General features: G+C 34.3%; 3 protein-coding genes across 5 annotated transcripts in view; all 3 read right to left on the reverse strand.

Moving 5' to 3' along the window:
* Positions 1-1,267: 1,267 nt before the first annotated feature.
* On the reverse strand, positions 1,268-8,406 carry smpdl3a (sphingomyelin phosphodiesterase acid like 3A). Its single transcript, XM_065256228.2, has 8 exons — positions 8,215-8,406; positions 7,540-7,753; positions 6,989-7,133; positions 6,608-6,704; positions 5,217-5,380; positions 4,645-4,825; positions 3,164-3,288; positions 1,268-2,905 (listed from the first exon to the last, which is right to left on the reverse strand). The coding sequence occupies exons 1-8, from the start codon at positions 8,303-8,305 to the stop codon at positions 2,573-2,575; spliced, it is 1,350 nt and encodes a 449-aa protein (XP_065112300.2). The 5' UTR covers positions 8,306-8,406; the 3' UTR covers positions 1,268-2,572.
* Positions 8,407-8,847: 441 nt separating this feature from the next.
* Positions 8,848-10,794, reverse strand: fabp7b (fatty acid binding protein 7, brain, b). Its single transcript, XM_065256229.2, has 4 exons — positions 10,642-10,794; positions 10,372-10,544; positions 10,180-10,281; positions 8,848-9,087 (listed from the first exon to the last, which is right to left on the reverse strand). The coding sequence occupies exons 1-4, from the start codon at positions 10,712-10,714 to the stop codon at positions 9,037-9,039; spliced, it is 399 nt and encodes a 132-aa protein (XP_065112301.2). The 5' UTR covers positions 10,715-10,794; the 3' UTR covers positions 8,848-9,036.
* Positions 10,795-13,473: 2,679 nt separating this feature from the next.
* The window catches only part of pkib (protein kinase (cAMP-dependent, catalytic) inhibitor beta), a 53,583-nt gene continuing 49,596 nt past the window's right edge, over positions 13,474-17,460 (reverse strand). For all 3 annotated transcript variants that reach the window (XM_065256231.2, XM_065256230.2, XM_065256233.2), the window contains 2 exons: positions 16,882-17,050; positions 13,474-13,887 (listed from right to left, as the gene is read on the reverse strand). In XM_065256231.2, the coding sequence (XP_065112303.1) occupies positions 13,802-13,887; positions 16,882-17,026 (231 nt within the window). In that variant the 5' untranslated portion in view covers positions 17,027-17,050 and the 3' untranslated portion in view covers positions 13,474-13,801. The remainder of the gene's footprint in view (positions 13,888-16,881; positions 17,051-17,460) is intronic.

Consider the following 17,460-nt stretch of genomic DNA (forward strand, 5'->3'; position numbering starts at 1 on the left):
TACAATGTATGGTTGGCTATTGCAACAAACATACCTGTGTGACTTATGACTGTTTTTTTGGTCCATGGTCCTGTTCTATGTTTGTTTCACTTCACAAAATTGCATTCGTTTAAAGTTTACGTTTACGACCGCTGTGTTGCAGGGCAAGCAAGTGCAATATCTCCCAACCCATCAATTCCATAACACAAAAGCTTTTGTAGATTTATGCATCTATCAAAGTTTGGCCCACCTCAGCAATAGCCCTGTGTGGCCCGTGTTACAAAAAGGCCATCCCTTCTTAAGTGCCGCCAGTACTGCGGGGCAAATATTGACCCGTCCCAGTTACAGATGAGCCTCTGTAGGGGCACACGATTGGCAGAACACTGATTCACGTTCATAGAGCATCTTAGCCGGTCTTTAAAGCAACCTGCCACTGTTATCTCTGTGTCAATGCCTCCGCAATCCTTCCCACAAACTCTTGTGAGTCAAAGACAGTGCAGCACTTGAATGCCAATGAACACATAAGCTGGAGGTCCAGACGAATGAACTCAGGAAAAGCTCTTAGTAGAGGCCGTGGGCAGATATTTACCCACTGAGGGGGTTGAGTGTACTAGGGATGCAAACAGTACAATAGTAACTTTTGCTCTAGTACAAACTTTTAAAGGAAAATGTTATTTTTATTTTACTATGTTTTTACCTCAACTTAGATAAATTAATACATACCTATCTTTTTTCAGTGCGTGCACTTTTAATCTTTGTACAGCGCTTTATGAATGTGTTAGCATTTAGCCTAGCCCCATTCATTCATATGGCTCAAAACAAAAGTTTTATTTTGTGCTACCATACTAACTCGTGTAACTACTCATGTAACAGTGTTTAAATAGGGAAAACATGGAAGTGTTTGGTTGCTTCTAAATGCATCCCTGTTTGGAGCCATAGGAATGAATGGGGCTAGGCTAAATGCTAACACATTCACAACACGCTGTACAAAGATTAAGTGCACGCATTGAATAAAGATAGGTATGTATTATTAATTCATCTAAGTTGAGGTAAGCACATAGTAAAATATTGAAAAACTGTGGTGTTTTCTTTTAAGTACTTCATTTTTAAGTACTACATTACTTAAATGTTTTCCTTGAGCTCCGTTGGTAGCATTACGCTGGCAACACAAACGGACATGGCTTTAATCTTAGGGAACACACATACTCATAAAAATTACCTTGAATGCACTGTAAGTCATGGTGGTAAAGTACTTGGGAGATTCAACAAATTATCAAACAGTTAGTGCAGCGTTTTGAAAAATGAAGTTGTTAAAGGCACAACACAAACTTTCAACATTTTATTGTGCAAAGGAAGTTGTACAATAACAGTTAACTGTCAGTAGCAGTTAACTGGTTAAGTAAAATTAAGGATTAGTTAAAAAATATATATTTTCAGCAGCAGGCTTACAAAATCTTGAATGATAAACAAATAATCTAATATGTAATTCTTTATTCTTACATTTACTTATTTACCAAAAATTATTTAAATCAAGTGCAGAATCAACACAGCACTTACTGTAAACAGTATATAAAAATGTATTACAATCATTTGAAAGTTATTTGATTTTAAAGTGCCTTTGAATTAGTATTTTATCAATGAATATATCAAAACTTGTCATGTACTGTCATATTTCAACCCCAAACCTCCACAGAGAATAAAAGCATAATAATAAAATAATACCAAAAATAAAAAAATATTTATCCTGATTAAAACTTTTTTTTTTAAATTATTGCATTTGCAATTTACTGTAAATAATATACAGTAAATAAAATACTGTTTCTGTAGAAACACCCGGCCCAGTTTCATGGCAGTAAGGACGTATTACAAATTGTATTAATTCGAACGACCACATTTGTACCTTTTTGTATGATTTGCTTTCACCCCTGTGATGTTGAGGTTAGTGGTTGGGTTTCATTAATGTTTTTTAAATTATAATCATACATTTTTGTATATTTTTATCGTAAAATGTGTACAAATTTCTGTGAGCAAATAGAGACGCATTACAGTAAATTAAAATTTGGAGGGGAAACTTGCGTAACTGTTACAACATTACTTAATATTGCAAATTTGCTTAATATTGCAAATTTGCTTATTCGGTTGTTTCGATTTTGAGGTGAAACATAAACTGGACACTTTTCCTGAGATTTACCCTTTTATTGTTGTCCTTCATTAAAGGTGCAGTGTGTAACTTTTAGAAAAATCAATTGACAGAAATGCAATATAATCTACATAACTATATTTTCAGTGGTTTATAAAGACCTTTTCTAATGAATCATTGTGTTTTTATTACCTTAAAATAAGCACAGGGAAGTCGCCATTTTGTGCCGCCATGTTTCTACAGAAGACTTAAATAGACAAACTTTGCTTACTAAATTGTCTCTGATGGTGACGTGTTTGTCCTGTGGTGGCTACCGTAGCTTCTCTATGCTTTTAAAAAGTGAGGAATGAGCAGTGGACTGAGACATTTTCTTTTTTGCAATTTGACCTCACCACTAGATGCCGCTAAATTTACACACTGCACCTTTAAGGTCCCTGATTTTAAAAAATCTTCTTAAAATTCTCCACTTATATAGTTTGATTGTCCGTTTGTTTTCACAACACACTCGGAGTAAGACTCTTTATCTAAAAACTGAACAGCACAAACCTGAAGCGTCTGGCAGTAACCCTGGCATGTGATGTTCAAGTCATAACTCACCATGAAGTGGGTAAAATACTCGTGAAAAGCTTTGCTCTGTGGCTGCGCTAACCTAAGGGCAAGTTCATGCAAGTTGTGGGGCTGAATGTCATCGATATCAAACGCTTCGGTCATGATGTATTCCAGCTTCCACTCTGACCTTTTTTCCATGTTGGCTTCTGTGAGATTTAAGTAGTACTGCCAAATATCCTTTACAGGAAGAGAGAGAGCATTTTTTAAACCTAAAATGCAACATGTCATTACAATTGACACCACCACTAATCATTCAGAAACAGGAAGTGCTTTAGAAAGAGAAACAGCAGTGGTGTAATGTTAAACAAAAGCCCATTTTTATCTATTACAATAAACCAAACATTTAGCTTTCAACTATTAAATCTTAATACTATGGGCACTATAATTGATGTTAGCATTAATCGACGTAGTACTCGCTGGCAGGTGGATACTTACCAGCAAACCAAAATCCTGCGGGTTGTACAGATAGGCGCGGACAGCAGGGTTGTTTGAATATGGCTCTGCTACACTTTTGATGGGTGTAACAGCAGGTGTGACAAATATGGAGTTCACTGGGTTCCCTTTGAATGAATGCATGGATGATACATGATTATGACAACTTGCAGCCTTGTGCCAAAATGAAAAACAAAATGTGGTATCCTAGTTCACCACATATGAAAATTCTCTTATAATTTTCTCACCATCATACCATCCCAGATGTATCTGACTTACTTTCTTTAGTGCACAAACAAATTATTTTATATTAATATGCTGTAATGTTAAGAGTCAACATGGTGAAGCTCACATTCATATAACAAAAAGTAAACCAAAAGACTTAACATGCAGTATGTCTTCCTTTATTGTTTATTATTGTAAGCTTATTTAGCAATTGATATCCAATGCAACATAAAGATGATGGCACATTAATAACCCTGAACATCACTGGTTCTTGCTTGTTTAATTATTGTCACTATTATTTACGTTTTTTCCATTGAAAAAGGAAGTTATGAACATCTGAAATGGCATGAAGGTAAATAAATTATACAAGAATTTGGATTAATTGTTTTAAAGGAATTTTTGTGATTTTTTTTGTTTTGTTTTACAGGATAAAGCAATAACGTACATGTTTAGAATGACACAGGTGGGTGATTCTCACGAAACCCAGACTTAAAAGGTGCCCAGCATCAGATTTGTAAAAGCCATTGAAGCCAATTTTTTTTTTGCACATATAAGATTAATGTCTGAACTTAATATAACCATTATTTTTAGAGGATTTTAAATTCTTTAAATTTTTTAGATTATCATTATCAAAAATTATCATTACTGCAAAATGATATTACATTAAATATATGCAGTTACAAACTCATGTTTCGGTAATGAGAACTAAAAAGTTGTCTAGGTACTATGACAAACAACATTTTTACTTTTGTCTTTGCTTACCTGGTAGCCATCTTGAGTGTCACAGGCAATTATGTCCCTTCCAACAATTTTTTTTTATGTTAGTTCCTTGAGAGCTTAAACATTGATTGAAAATTGTTGCGGATGATGAGAAAATTGGTCTTGGACACATTTATATTCCTTATTATTGTCTCTACATTTACCAATGATCACCAAATACCACATGTTTCTTTACTTTAAATGTCTATAGTATAACATGCACTGAAGCTTTTTATTTTTTTTAGATTTTTTATCATAAATATTTCCATGTCAAAGAACCAAAATCCAGTCATGGACACATTGGGGAAAGAAAATGTTCCCCGTAACTGTATGCTTCTTATTTTGATAGCATTTCCTTTTTTTCAAAATGTTTCATGACACCTCATAAGTCTATTTTCGTGAGAATCACCCAGGTGTGAGCAAATAAGACAGGGGTATCTGATGAAGACCACAGACATTTTATAAAATAATAATAATGCATAACATATTAAATGCATTACCTTGTTGATCCAACAGAACCATTATGCTGTCTCTATGAGTGTGACCGTAGAATTGCCCCTGAATGACATCACTGTAGTTGCGAAATATCTTCACTAGTTGTTCGTTGTGGATTTCTCGCATGGCTGTTGTATTTGTGGCATAAGGTAGGTAACCAATTGGGACGTGAGCGATAACATATACCTCAATGGAAGAGAAGAGAGAGAGGTAACAGTCAGTTTTCACCTCATATAAATGCTGACATTACTTACATCAGTGTTTCTCAAACTGGGGGGCGCAAGATGGTGCCGGGGGGCCCAATTTATACATTAATTTATCATAAAATGAAACCTCAGAAAAATTAGGCTACTAATGAACAGTACTACATTGTATCATTTAATATGTCAAATTAGACATATACAATTTTTTAGGTGAGGGGGCACCTACATACAGTAAGGGGGCACATTTTGAAAAATTTGAGAACCGTTGATCTACATGGACATACAACTATGCATCAGTTAATTTACAGTCTAATATGATCAGTCAAGTAAGGACTTTTCTTTTAAAATGTAATAAAACATCTCTCAGGTCTCACTTTCTCCATCTTCTGCCTTGACAATTCCAACGTGTCCTGCAGCCATTGAAGCTGCCCGGCGGGGTCGCTCATATTCACCGTCACTTTATTAGGACTGTAGTACAGGTTTGTGTTGAGACTCACAAGACGGAGACCAGGTTTGATCACATGGGAGTAAAAGCCACCTTCACAATAAACAGAAACAAATTTAGCTGGCTGAAAATCTATTTAAACAAGCCTGACCTGGGCTGATCTCCTATCATGCACAAGCTGAGATTAGCTGGTCCGTTGTACAGTATAAAAAGCATTGCAATAGCAAAGGTCAAGGGTTTGATTTCTAGGAACACACTTACTGATAAATATCTGTGGAAGCACTTTCAGTTGCTTTGGATAATGCGTCTGTCAAATGCCTAAATCCTGCCTGACCAGGTTGAAAAGACTAGAAACTAAAAAAGGATGCGTTTTAATCAGGGCTGGAAATGGCAGACTCTAGTGTGGAGGGGTAATTTTAGATGATTTCTTAGATGGGTTTAACATTACATTCCAAGTTTCCAATGTTTTATTGAGTATTTGAGTCACACAAACCTTTTTAAAAAAAAATTTCACTCGAAATTCACTCCACAGACTCCGTCTCCCCACGCCCCCCCCCCCCCTTTCCAGTCTTGGTTTTAACTCTATTTACCAGGGGTCTCCAACCCTGCTCCTTGCAGCCTGGTGGCTGAAGGGAAATGACGTCACCGAAGGCTGTCCCAATTCGAAGGCTCCTTCACATACAAGCCTTCAAATGTGGCTCCTTTTCCCCCTGAAACCAAGGATCCACAAATTTATCCTTCACAACCTTGGCTTTCCCAAGATTCAATGCGTGCCCGTGACGTCTGACTCTTGGGTATTTTGAAATAAACATTCAAAACTGAAGTTAAAAAAGTGTATATTTTGCAAATTAAAGGTCCTTGTCACTGTTTTATTATTATAAATTATGTTTTGGTGATGTGAATTAATATTATTGCTGCAATATTGTACGTGTTGCGTTTTGCTTTTGTATATTTTTAAGGTTGGTGAATTATACATACTGTTGCTCTGCATCAAGTGTTATACTTTCTAAAATAAAATAAAAAAATATCTGCAAATGACACAACTCCCCCCGTTAGCTATACCGTCTACATTTCAGTTCGCTTTCTTGCCTTCAAAGTCTGCAGCCTTAAAAGGATCCAGACCTCGAATTGGGATGCACCCGCTGTGAGGGATACATATATGGATCTTGGTTTCAGGGAGAAAAAGGCCATTTGGAGGCTTGTATGTGAAGGAGCCTTCGAACTGAGACAGCCTTCTTCGCGGCCCGGTGATGTCATTTGCCTTCAAATACGGCCTATAAATATAAAAAATATTTATATATGTAGTATCATATACGTTACCTTTTAGCAAAGTCGGTATAGCTTCTGGACTTAACCACAACTGCCAAAGTTGGGTTACAGCATCATAAATCTTATTTTCAGATGTTGGATCCTGATCCTGAAAAGATTTTATGCATTAGAAAATACTGACAGCAAGGGTTAAGGCATTTGTGCATTTCACGTACAGACCACAACATTGTTAAAACAATCCTAGTTCATACAGAACAGCAAAAACAATTAAAACGCTGTATTATGCATGTCAGACCAGACTTTGTACGTTTTTAGTTGAAAACAGTGTCCTGTAAACGGCCCCTATGGCCTTTATTTGAGCCCTGAACTGTGTGTTGCTTTTGTCTTGTATTGAATTAAAAACCCTAGTTGTCGTCCTACTGTTTAATATACCTGTGGCCAGTAGTCATGGTTACCCAGGGCAGGGTAAACCGGCAATTTCGGGAAGAACTTTTGTATGGTTTGAGTCATGTTGGTAATAACATTGATGACAATGTCAGTAGACAGTTCCTCTTTGGGGACATGTGGAGGACTGTCGCTGCAATGAAAAATCCAAATTTTAAATAAAAGATAAAGGGTAAAAATAATGAAATTTGCTGTTATTTTACATATGGCTTCTTCAGTAAAACAGTAAAGTGGATTTTTAGCAAAATTTGTGGTTCTTGTTGATTCATAAAATACCCTCAGGTGCCATTTCCTTGGGTATTAAAAAAGCAGATTATACCTGTATTGTTAATAATAATGTTTAGTATATTACACAGATTGATTGTTTCTCCTCAATATATTTTCAAGAGCTGTAGGGGCTTTGGTGACTCAAATTAGTGGCACCCGAGTACTTCTAAACTGTTCTACTGAAGAACCAATATTACCTACATCTGATGTTAAGTAAAATAAAAATTTCATAGCCTCAAAAACATCAATTCATATATCATTTTGTATCATACCCTGTCCAGATAATGAACTCAGGCTGTATGTCCACTTTCTTCATATAATCTAATGCTGAAAGAATAAGTTGGTAAGGGGAATCACAAAGGAAATCTCCGAACTCCCCGGGATCCAATGCAGGAACGCCCTTGGAGGAAAAACACACTTTGGTATGGTCTTCTGTGACATGGTAGGTAGGATCCAAGTGCAAGTCTGAGATATGCCAGAATTTACCTGGGGTTTATGAGGAATTAGGAAGTTAAAAACTACTACAATGACATAACACTACATACAGACACAAAACATAATATATGCAACAACAACATGTAAGGGGGATTTAGGAAGAACTTGTCAGTGAGATGAATGGAAAATTGTTTACCCCAATTTACCCTATCAAGGATTACATGTTATCAAGAAAGCTTTATAATCAATTAATATATTATAAAATGAAGGAAAATCATGAGGCGGACACAGGACACTCGCACGTGCAACGCACGACAGCACATAATGACACATTACAGGACACAGTGAAATGTAAATAGAGAAGCCCTGTGAACTCCATAGCCTCTCTGAATGACAGAAAATGCAAATGCAAACAAAGTATCTGGGTGCGACAGGGCAAATTAATGAATACAAGCAAACTTTACAGGCTGAACACCTGTGTCAGCTGATGAGTAAACACATGTAACACTTACTTTGCAGGTGTTTAATCCCATTCACCGGCACAGAAGAAGAAATCTGCACGTGAAACACCATAACCAGTCCTATTGTCACGAGTGAAGACATTTCTGATGTTTAACCCGCTTCGTGTCTTTTTGTGTTATTAAACTTCTCTCGTGTAAACTAAAACAGGAAAAACAGCGGCGGTCACGTGATCTTCTGTGGTCACGCGCACATATGGGGTATTCTACAAATCTAAAGCCTTCGTCAGTAAATACATTTTTACCTCGATAATTTTTTTTATTTCCCTTGCGAAGTCTGTTATGGTTTCTATTAAGAACTATTACTTCCTTTATGTACTATTATTACCTTTATGTAATGTGTTTTGTGGCTTCATGGTGTATTATTGGTTCCCATTCACCTTAGTAGCCAACACATTACAGTAGAGACCCATCATAGTTTCCATTATTTAAAACCAGTAGAACTTACATTATAACCATTTAATCCATCCACATTACTAAGATGATTTCAATTGTTTTACATATATTTAAAAAAAAAATGGGGCATTTCACAATAAAGACTTTTAAACTAGCCAATTATGATCCAAAAAAACTGTTCTTGAAACACTGTTAGTTATCTTTAAGTCTTATAAATAAACACACAAGTCGTCCTTTCCCTGCTTCTTTATTAAATGTGCATATTCAGAAATTACCTCAATGATAAAAGTGTAAATAAAAAATTATTCACATATTTCTAGTCCATGTCGTGATAGATTTGGTGCAAAATTTTGCATTAAATCCCATCACATTTGTTGCTGGCCAATGAAGATGAAGAAATCCTGATGCAATGCTTCAGACTTATGCTTTCTCAAATGTTCTCACAGTCTCTACGCCCTCATAGGTGGCTCTCTAAAAATAAAAATAAAAATCAGTAAACAATATAGTATTGGGTTGAAAAATAATTAAGTAAGTCTAATGTCACAAACAAAATATAAAATTTAGCAATTTAAACACATACACTGTAAAAAATGATTGTCAAGAAAAAAATTCTTAGTATTTTTGTCTTGTTTTCAGTCAAAATTTCTAAAAATTCTTAAATTAAGATGCTTTTTCTTGATGAGCAAAACGACCCAAGAAAATAAGTCTATTTTTAGACCAAAAATATCAAATTTAAGTGATTTTGTGCATAAAACAAGCACAAAAATACCAATGATGTAAGCAAATTGTTCTTGAATTTAGTGTTTGAGAAAAATGTTCAAGATTTTTTTGCTTACCCCATTGGCAGATTTGTTTTGCTTGTTTTAAGCACAAATTTACTTAAATTGTATATTTGTCTATAAACTAGGCTTTTTTTCTTATAATGCTCATCAAGAAAATACATCTTGATTTAAGAATTTTTAGATATTTCTACTGAAAAAATAAATAAATACTAAGTAAGAAAGTAGTGAATCTACCTGAATTCACCTTACACTGCAAAAAAATGATTTTCAAGAAAAAAAAATCTTAGTATTTTTGTCTTGTTTTCAGTAAAAATATCAAAAAATTCTTAAATTAAGATGCTTTTTCTTGATGAGCAAATGACCCGAGAAAATAAGTCTAGTTTTTAGACCACAAATATCAAATTTAAGTAAATTTGTGCTTAAAACAAGCAAATATATCTGCCAATGGGGTGAGAAAAAAATCTAAAAAATAAGTTTTCTTTTTACTTAAACACTTAATTTAAGAAAAAGTATCTTACCAGATTTGCAGATAATTTTGCTTGTTTTAAGCACAAACTCACTTATATTGTTTAGTTTTTGTCTAAAAACTAGACTTATTTTTTAGGTCATTTTGCTCATCAAGAAAATACATCTTGATTTAAGAATTTTTAGATATTTCTACTGAAAACAAGACAAACATACTAAAGTCATTTTTTGCAGTGTTGGGACACTGTGACTCTGAGGTGACTGTCAAAAGTTGTCCTAATCTCGATATCACCCTACTGTAAATATAGACCCTTACAACAACCAGCTTTCCGTCCTTGATCTCCCGGACAAAGGTGGTCTCTTTTCCATCCCACTTCTGCACATGCAGCAACTGGTCGCCATCCATGAACACAGTGGACTATTGAAAAGCAACACATGAATGTCTATGAATGCTTTAGTCATCTCTTCATTGTTATTGCACCGTTCTTAAAGGTTTGTAAGAGCTTACTTTACAGTGCCTGCCATCTCCAGTGGTTTCATCAAATTCTTCGCCCAGTTTGAAGGAGATCTCTGAGGTCTTAAGAGTAGTCTGGTTTTTCAAAACAACCTTATCCCCTTCTTTTGAGAGGATAACCGTGGGTTTAACCACATTTGCAGCTTGTCTTACTGCAAACCCAACACCTTTGAAAGAATCACAAGCATTAAAAAATAACTTCACAATGCATTTGAAAATGATGAACAAGTATTAACATTATTGCTATTATTAATTAAAACTTACCTAGAGCTTTCAGGTACTCATCAAAGTTATCACTGCTGACCAGTTTCCATGTGCCACAGAATGCATCTACCATTTTGAGATTAAGTAGGTTTTTGTAAACACTTCACTTTGTATGATTTCCTGTTAAAAGCTACATTTTCTTTTTGCAAAGCATCTTAAATACTTTTCATTGACTAAAGGAGTGGGAGGAGTCAGGGTTCTTATTGGCTGTCTGTGAAAGCTGAAATATTTGACTGGTTGTTGAGTTTGTTAAACTTAATAAAAAGGTTTCAGGACAAACTGGTAAGCATCATATAACCATAATATATATTTGTCTTTTAATATCCATAACTAAATATAGGTAAAGTTTTGGTATTTATGCTTATAGTTATGAACAACCAGTTAGTTTATAGTCATAAACGTAAAATATATATATATATATATTACTTAAGTTATGAAATTAGCCTATATTATAATTTTTTAATTATTTGATAATAGGCTAATATTAGTTTGCATTACTGTAACATCATAAAAGAAACCTTTAGTCCCCTCTGCTGGTTACACTGGGACATAAAACTAAAACTACAAAAGCTAGGATTAAATGTAATTTTAAAGCACAACCATATTTCTTGTGCTTTACAACATAATGACACACTGCAAAAAATGACATTCCTGAAATATACAATTTAAGTAAATTAAAACTTAAAACAAGCAAAAATATCTGCCATTAGGGTGGGAAAAAAATCTAAAAATAAGTTTTCTTTTTTTCTTAAACACTCACTTTTCTCACACCATTGGCAGATTTTTTTGCTTGGTTTAAGCACAAATTCACTTAAATTGTATATTTTTTGTCTATAAACTAGACTTATTTTCTTAGGTCATTTTGCTCATCAAGAAAATACATCTTGATTTAATAATTTTTTAGATATTTCTACTGAAAACAAGACAAAAATACTGAGTAAGAAAGTCATTTTTTGCAGTGCATGACCTGGAAAAATAATAAAAACAAAATGTCCAGACATCTCACTGCAAAAAATAATTTTTGCCTTGTTTTCAGTAAAAATATCTAAAATTCTTAAATTAAGATGCTTTTTCTTGATGAGCAAAACGACCCAACAAAATAAGTCTAGTTTTTAGACCAAAGATATCAAATTTAAGTGATTTTGTGTATAAAACAAGCAAAAAAAATCTGCCAATGGGGTAAGCAAAAAAAAATCTTGAACATATTTCTTAAACACTAAATTCAAGAAAAATTTGCTTACCCCATTGGCAGATTTTTTTGCTTGTTTTATGCACAAAATCACTTACATTTGATTTTTTGGTCATTTTTGAAAAATTTTCTTACACACTAAATTCAAGAAAAAATAAATTTGATATTTTTGGTTTAAAAACTAGACTTATTATGTTGAGTTTTGCTCATCAAGAAAAGGCATCTTAATTTAAGAATTAAGAATTTTTATATATTTTTATTGAAAACAAGACAAAAATTATAAGAACATTTTCTCATGAAAATTATTTTTTTGCAGTGTATTTTTTTTTTGCCTTGTTTTCAGAAGAAATATAAAAAAAATCTTAAATCAAGATGTATTTTCTTGATGAGCAAAATAACCACAGAAAATAAGTCTAGTTTATAGACAAAAAAGATACAATTTAAGTGAATGCTTAAAATAAGCTAAATTATCTGCCTATGGTGTGAGAAAATTTAAATTAAATTAAAAGAAAACTTATTTTTAGATTTTTTTTCTCACCCCATTGGCAGATATTTTTGCTTGTTTTAAGTTTAGATTTACTTAAATTTATATTTTTTTGTCTATAAACTAGACCTTTTTTCGTAGGTCATTTTGCTCATTAAGAAAATGCATCTTAATTTTAAAAAAATTGCTATTTCTAATGAAAACAAGACAAAAATACTAAGTAAGAAAGTCATTTTTTGCAGTGCATGACCTGGAAAAATAATAAAAACAAAATGTCACCCTGAGATTTTTTTTCTCACCCCATTGGCAGATATTTTTGCTTGTTTTAAGTTTAGATTTACTTAAATTTATATTTTTTTGTCTATAAACTAGACCTTTTTTCGTAGGTCATTTTGCTCATTAAGAAAATGCATCTTAATTTTAAAAAAATTGATATTTCTAATGAAAACAAGACAAAAATACTAAGTAAGAAAGTCATTTTTTGCAGTGCATGACCTGGAAAAATAATAAAAACAAAATGTCACCCTGTCTGTGAAATCCAGACATCTCATAATCTAAAGTTTAATATGAATCATTGATTTCAATCTTGACATGATATATTAAATATATCAAGGTTATATTTTTACAAAATGTTCTTTACATTTTATCAGATGATTTTATATAGAAAACAATGGATCACAAAAATGACTTTTAACAGAGAAGGTTATTCCTAATTAAATCACAGCATCCCTAAGAGCTTTAAAGTATAAAGAAGGACAAGTCTCCACAATCATAACTTTAATATGATTTCAGAATGAAATGAGCACAAATGTTTGCAGAAATAACAATCAAATTTCAGCTTACAGACGTCAACATCGAACAGTTGTTCACAGTTGTTGTTACACGCACAATGAAAGGCTTTTAAACAAAACTAGCAAATATAATGTACAATTCTCTATTTACAAGAAGAGAATAGATTTCATGTTATTAAGCACTGAATCATATCCTCGGGCTAAAATGTCACCATTTTTACCATAAAAAACACAGATGTGGTGGTGTTGTACAAGGACAGACACATATTGTAAGATAAAAAACTTTACTTACATCACCAAATGGAATGCATTTCCTTTTTTTTGTGCAAAAAGAGACATTTTTGCCACTATGCATCAGCATTCAGAGGTGGTCTCAAAATCAAATGAATCTTTCTGAAATAGGAAAGCGGGTCGTATTTCATACAGCCGACTGTTATGAAAAATTGTGACAGTGAGCCTTTGGGCAAAAGTCAAACAAAGCCATTGAGTTGTGAAATAAACTATAATATTTGTAAAACAACACTTCGAATGAATTCTTGTCGTAGGAAAGAGTTGTTTCTCACTGGCCCATATCTGACTGTCCATCTTGATGTTGCATAGCACAGAGTGTAACAGTTGTCTGGTCAATGGGGCAGGATTGGAGGCAGATCACATGAGAGTCTCTAATAAGGTCCAATCAATCACTGTTGGATCGAGTTATGAACCCTCTCCTTTCTGTTCCTCTGTGGTCTCTTTAGGTGGATCAGCTGAGGATGAGCTCTCTCCCCCCTGTTCTCCATCATCTGTTTAAAGACCAGGATGGTGCATTTATTAAATGCAATTAACTACATTTATTTATCATAGAAATAGTACAAATAGCGAAAGCTCATGTTGTTCAAAAAATTTATTGTCATTATGAACGGCATGCATGGACCAGCATGATTCTGCCAATTTAATTTTGTGTTCTGTAATCTGTATACTCTTAAAAATAAAAACATTTTTGACTAAATGGTTCCATAAAGAACCTTTTCTGTTTCACAAAAAGTTCTTCATAGTGAAAGTTCTTTAGATTTTAAAAGATAAGAAAGAAATGAGGACTGAATGATTTTTTAGGGGTGATTTTACATATTGTGTGTTTTGCGGCTTCAAGTTCGTTATTTCAAATGTAAGCGCATGGTATTTGCGCTCATAACGGTCACGACACGGTCACAACGCGATCGTTTTTTCCAGGCACGTCCTCACCACATCAAGTTAAAAACATTTTAACTTTTCAGAATGCCGCAAGTGCACCGCAGGTCATGTGACAAGAACCAACCAACGGTCAAGTTTTTAGACGCGAAATGTGAACCGCCCCTAAAGGAACCCAAAATAGTTATTCTATGGCATCACTGTAAAGAACCTTTTAAGCACCTTTATTTTTAAGAGTGTACCAGAAAATCACATGGATTTGGAACAAAATTATTGTTTACATTCAGTTTATATTTTTCGGTGACCTATTCCTTTAAACTCACTGTTTTATCCAAAGCAAACAATAAACAATACAGATGCAATTTATATAGACTTTTATAAGTTAATTTAATACAACATTCATGTAAATTTGGCAATGTTAATCATTCATATGTTTTTTTCTATGAAAATGAGCAACTCAAACATTCAAAACTGAAATGAGAGGAAGCACACCAACCTTGAACCCTGGCTGTACAAAAAGTTATTTTCATTTTGTAGGACAAACATAAAAGTGACCACTAGAGGGCAGAAGAACCAGTCTACTATTCAACAGGGCCCAAATAACAGCACATTGTTAGAGATAAACAGTACGCTTGACTTAGTAGTTTTTATTTACACCTGTATAAATAATGCATGATGCGAAATAAAGTATGGATCAGGGGTCTCCAACCTTTTTGTGAGGAAGGGCTACCACAATGGATAAAAGGAGGGCTACTTTTTTGATAGTCTACTCAAAACGTTTTGTTTTATTTGTTGGTTTTATTTTATTTTGCTTGTTGCTATGTTTTATCATTGTTTAAAATGTTAACCTATATAAAAGGAGCCAAGGTAATTTAAACAAATATGTAATAAATAGGGCTGGGAATAGATTAATCTAGATTAATCTCATACAAAATAAAAGTCATTTTTTGCATAACATATGAGTTTGTGCTGTTTGTAATTATTGTGTATATATAAATACACACACATTCATGAATGTATTTGATAAACATTTACATGTTTAAATATACATAATATTTACACACAGCACAAACTCATATTATGCAAAAAATTACTTTTATTTTGTATAAGATTAATCTATGCCCAGCCCTAGTAATAAATAAATATAAAATTGAGGCTGTGTTTTGGCGGGCAACACAGGTGCCTTCAGCAGATACCAGGTCTGAGGAATGAGTACTACTGACAGCATCTTATAACCTACAGCTATCCTCCTGATGACAGACTAATCACACAGAAGCACTTACGTAGGAGTTTGAGGAAAGTGTACACCTTTAATGACAAAGTGCTTTATTGTACAGGGGTAAGTGCTTTTTAAGAGAACCACTCCGGTCAATCACAGCTGCACGCTTTGGTGAGCTACTGACAAAACCTAAACATTAAAATGTGTATGTTGGCACATTTTACCATCACTGGTGGTTAAGACTGATTAGCATCTGAGTAAAGTTTATGCAAACAGACTTAAAGTAGCTTGTAGCATAAAATATCAACAAGTGGCATCTGCAAACAAATGATGCTTATTATTCTTGCAGAAGCATCCACGTTTACATTTATGCATTTGGCAGATGCTTTTATCCAAAGTCACTTACACTGCTTTCAACCTATACATTATCAGATTGTTTGTGTGTTCCTGGGATCAAACCCATGACCTTTGCAATTGCCTACTTCCATACTATATAGTAGGCGAAGTAGTGCTTTTCGCCTACTATATAGTATAGAAGTAGGCGGTGTCGGACGCAGCGAATATCTCTCATTGTTCCACTCTCCTATAAAACATCATCAAAGGTGCATGATCTCTGAAAGCCAGTGTTGATATTTGAAATCACCTAAACACACACGCCCCTACCCCAATATAATCTAGACCTTCTTTTGATAGACCCGCCCCACACATACGCAACCCAGGCAACGATGTCAGTTAGTAGACACGCCCCCTTACTGCTGATTGGCTACAAGTGTGTTTTGGTACTCAGCCTGACTCCCTTTTCCAAAGTGCTTTTCAAAAATCATGCACCCCACCTTTAAGCTTCGCCTTTGTTATTGTGTAATAGCGACTTCTAGTGGTGAAAATGTCTTTAAAGCGTAACTAAACCCCTTGCCTGACTCCACCCACTGGCAATATTTGAAAAATGCAAGAAAACTGGGCAGATCCTAACAGAGATAGCGGGGACGAACTAAGCTCGTACCAAGTGTGTGGTGAGATCGTAACAAGGGCGTGGTGAGCTTGAACCTGCTTACGTCACGAGTAATTTTTTGGACCCAACATCCAATAGGAAAATTCAACTGCAGTAGCCACCGTTCAACCTGAAGAGGGCAGCACTCAGATGTTTTTACACCATATATTGCAGTATTGAAACACTTTATATCCAAATGTCAAAAAAGTTACTAAAATCAATGAACAGCACTAATAAAGCCCCATTCTTACAGATCATTAACTAAAAAAAATTGGTTTAGGGTTTAGCTACTCTTTAAGGCTTTAAGTCTAATACGCTGGCATTCATGCATTTTTTTGTGACTTAAGTGCGCTCTCTACTTTTTGAGGATAGAAAAAGTTCAACGAGCAGCACATGACGTACCTCCCAACGAAAGCTCAGCTAGTTTATTAGGCAGGTCTCCGGCTCCAGGACCAGCCGTGGAACCTAAAATGTCCGGCAGTGCATTCCTCCGGCCGGTCCTGCCTGTGGCTGCAAAGTCAGAGACGACAGGTTCCACATCAGTCATCTCTGGTGCTCCTCATAACATCATCTGAAAATAAAAGAAAGTGGTTCAAAACACATTTAAATTTACGTTTTAATTCATTTTCTAGATATCTTACACTCGAAAAAAGGCTGGCTTGTTTCAAGTCGTTGTTGGGTAAATTCAGTGGCGGCCGGTGACTTCTTTTTTCGATGGCGCTCGATGTGTAGTTTGTCATAACATGTATGTAGCCTGTCGTGTGTGGTTTGTAATTTCAAAATATGTGTTCATTATTAATTTCCCATAACACTAATATCCTATTATAAATATCTTGACAAGCTAAATATCATTGAAAAGCTCTAAGAAAGCTCAAGTTTTCATATTTTAAAGCCTTTTTGCATTAATAATAACGCAGTGACAGCTATTTTTTTTATTTGTGACAAAAGTGTGCAGAAAACCAGTGACACCTAGTGGCTTTT

The sequence above is a fragment of the Paramisgurnus dabryanus genome, chromosome 12 (assembly GCF_030506205.2).
Source record: "Paramisgurnus dabryanus chromosome 12, PD_genome_1.1, whole genome shotgun sequence".
Taxonomy (NCBI): Eukaryota; Metazoa; Chordata; class Actinopteri; order Cypriniformes; family Cobitidae; genus Paramisgurnus; species Paramisgurnus dabryanus.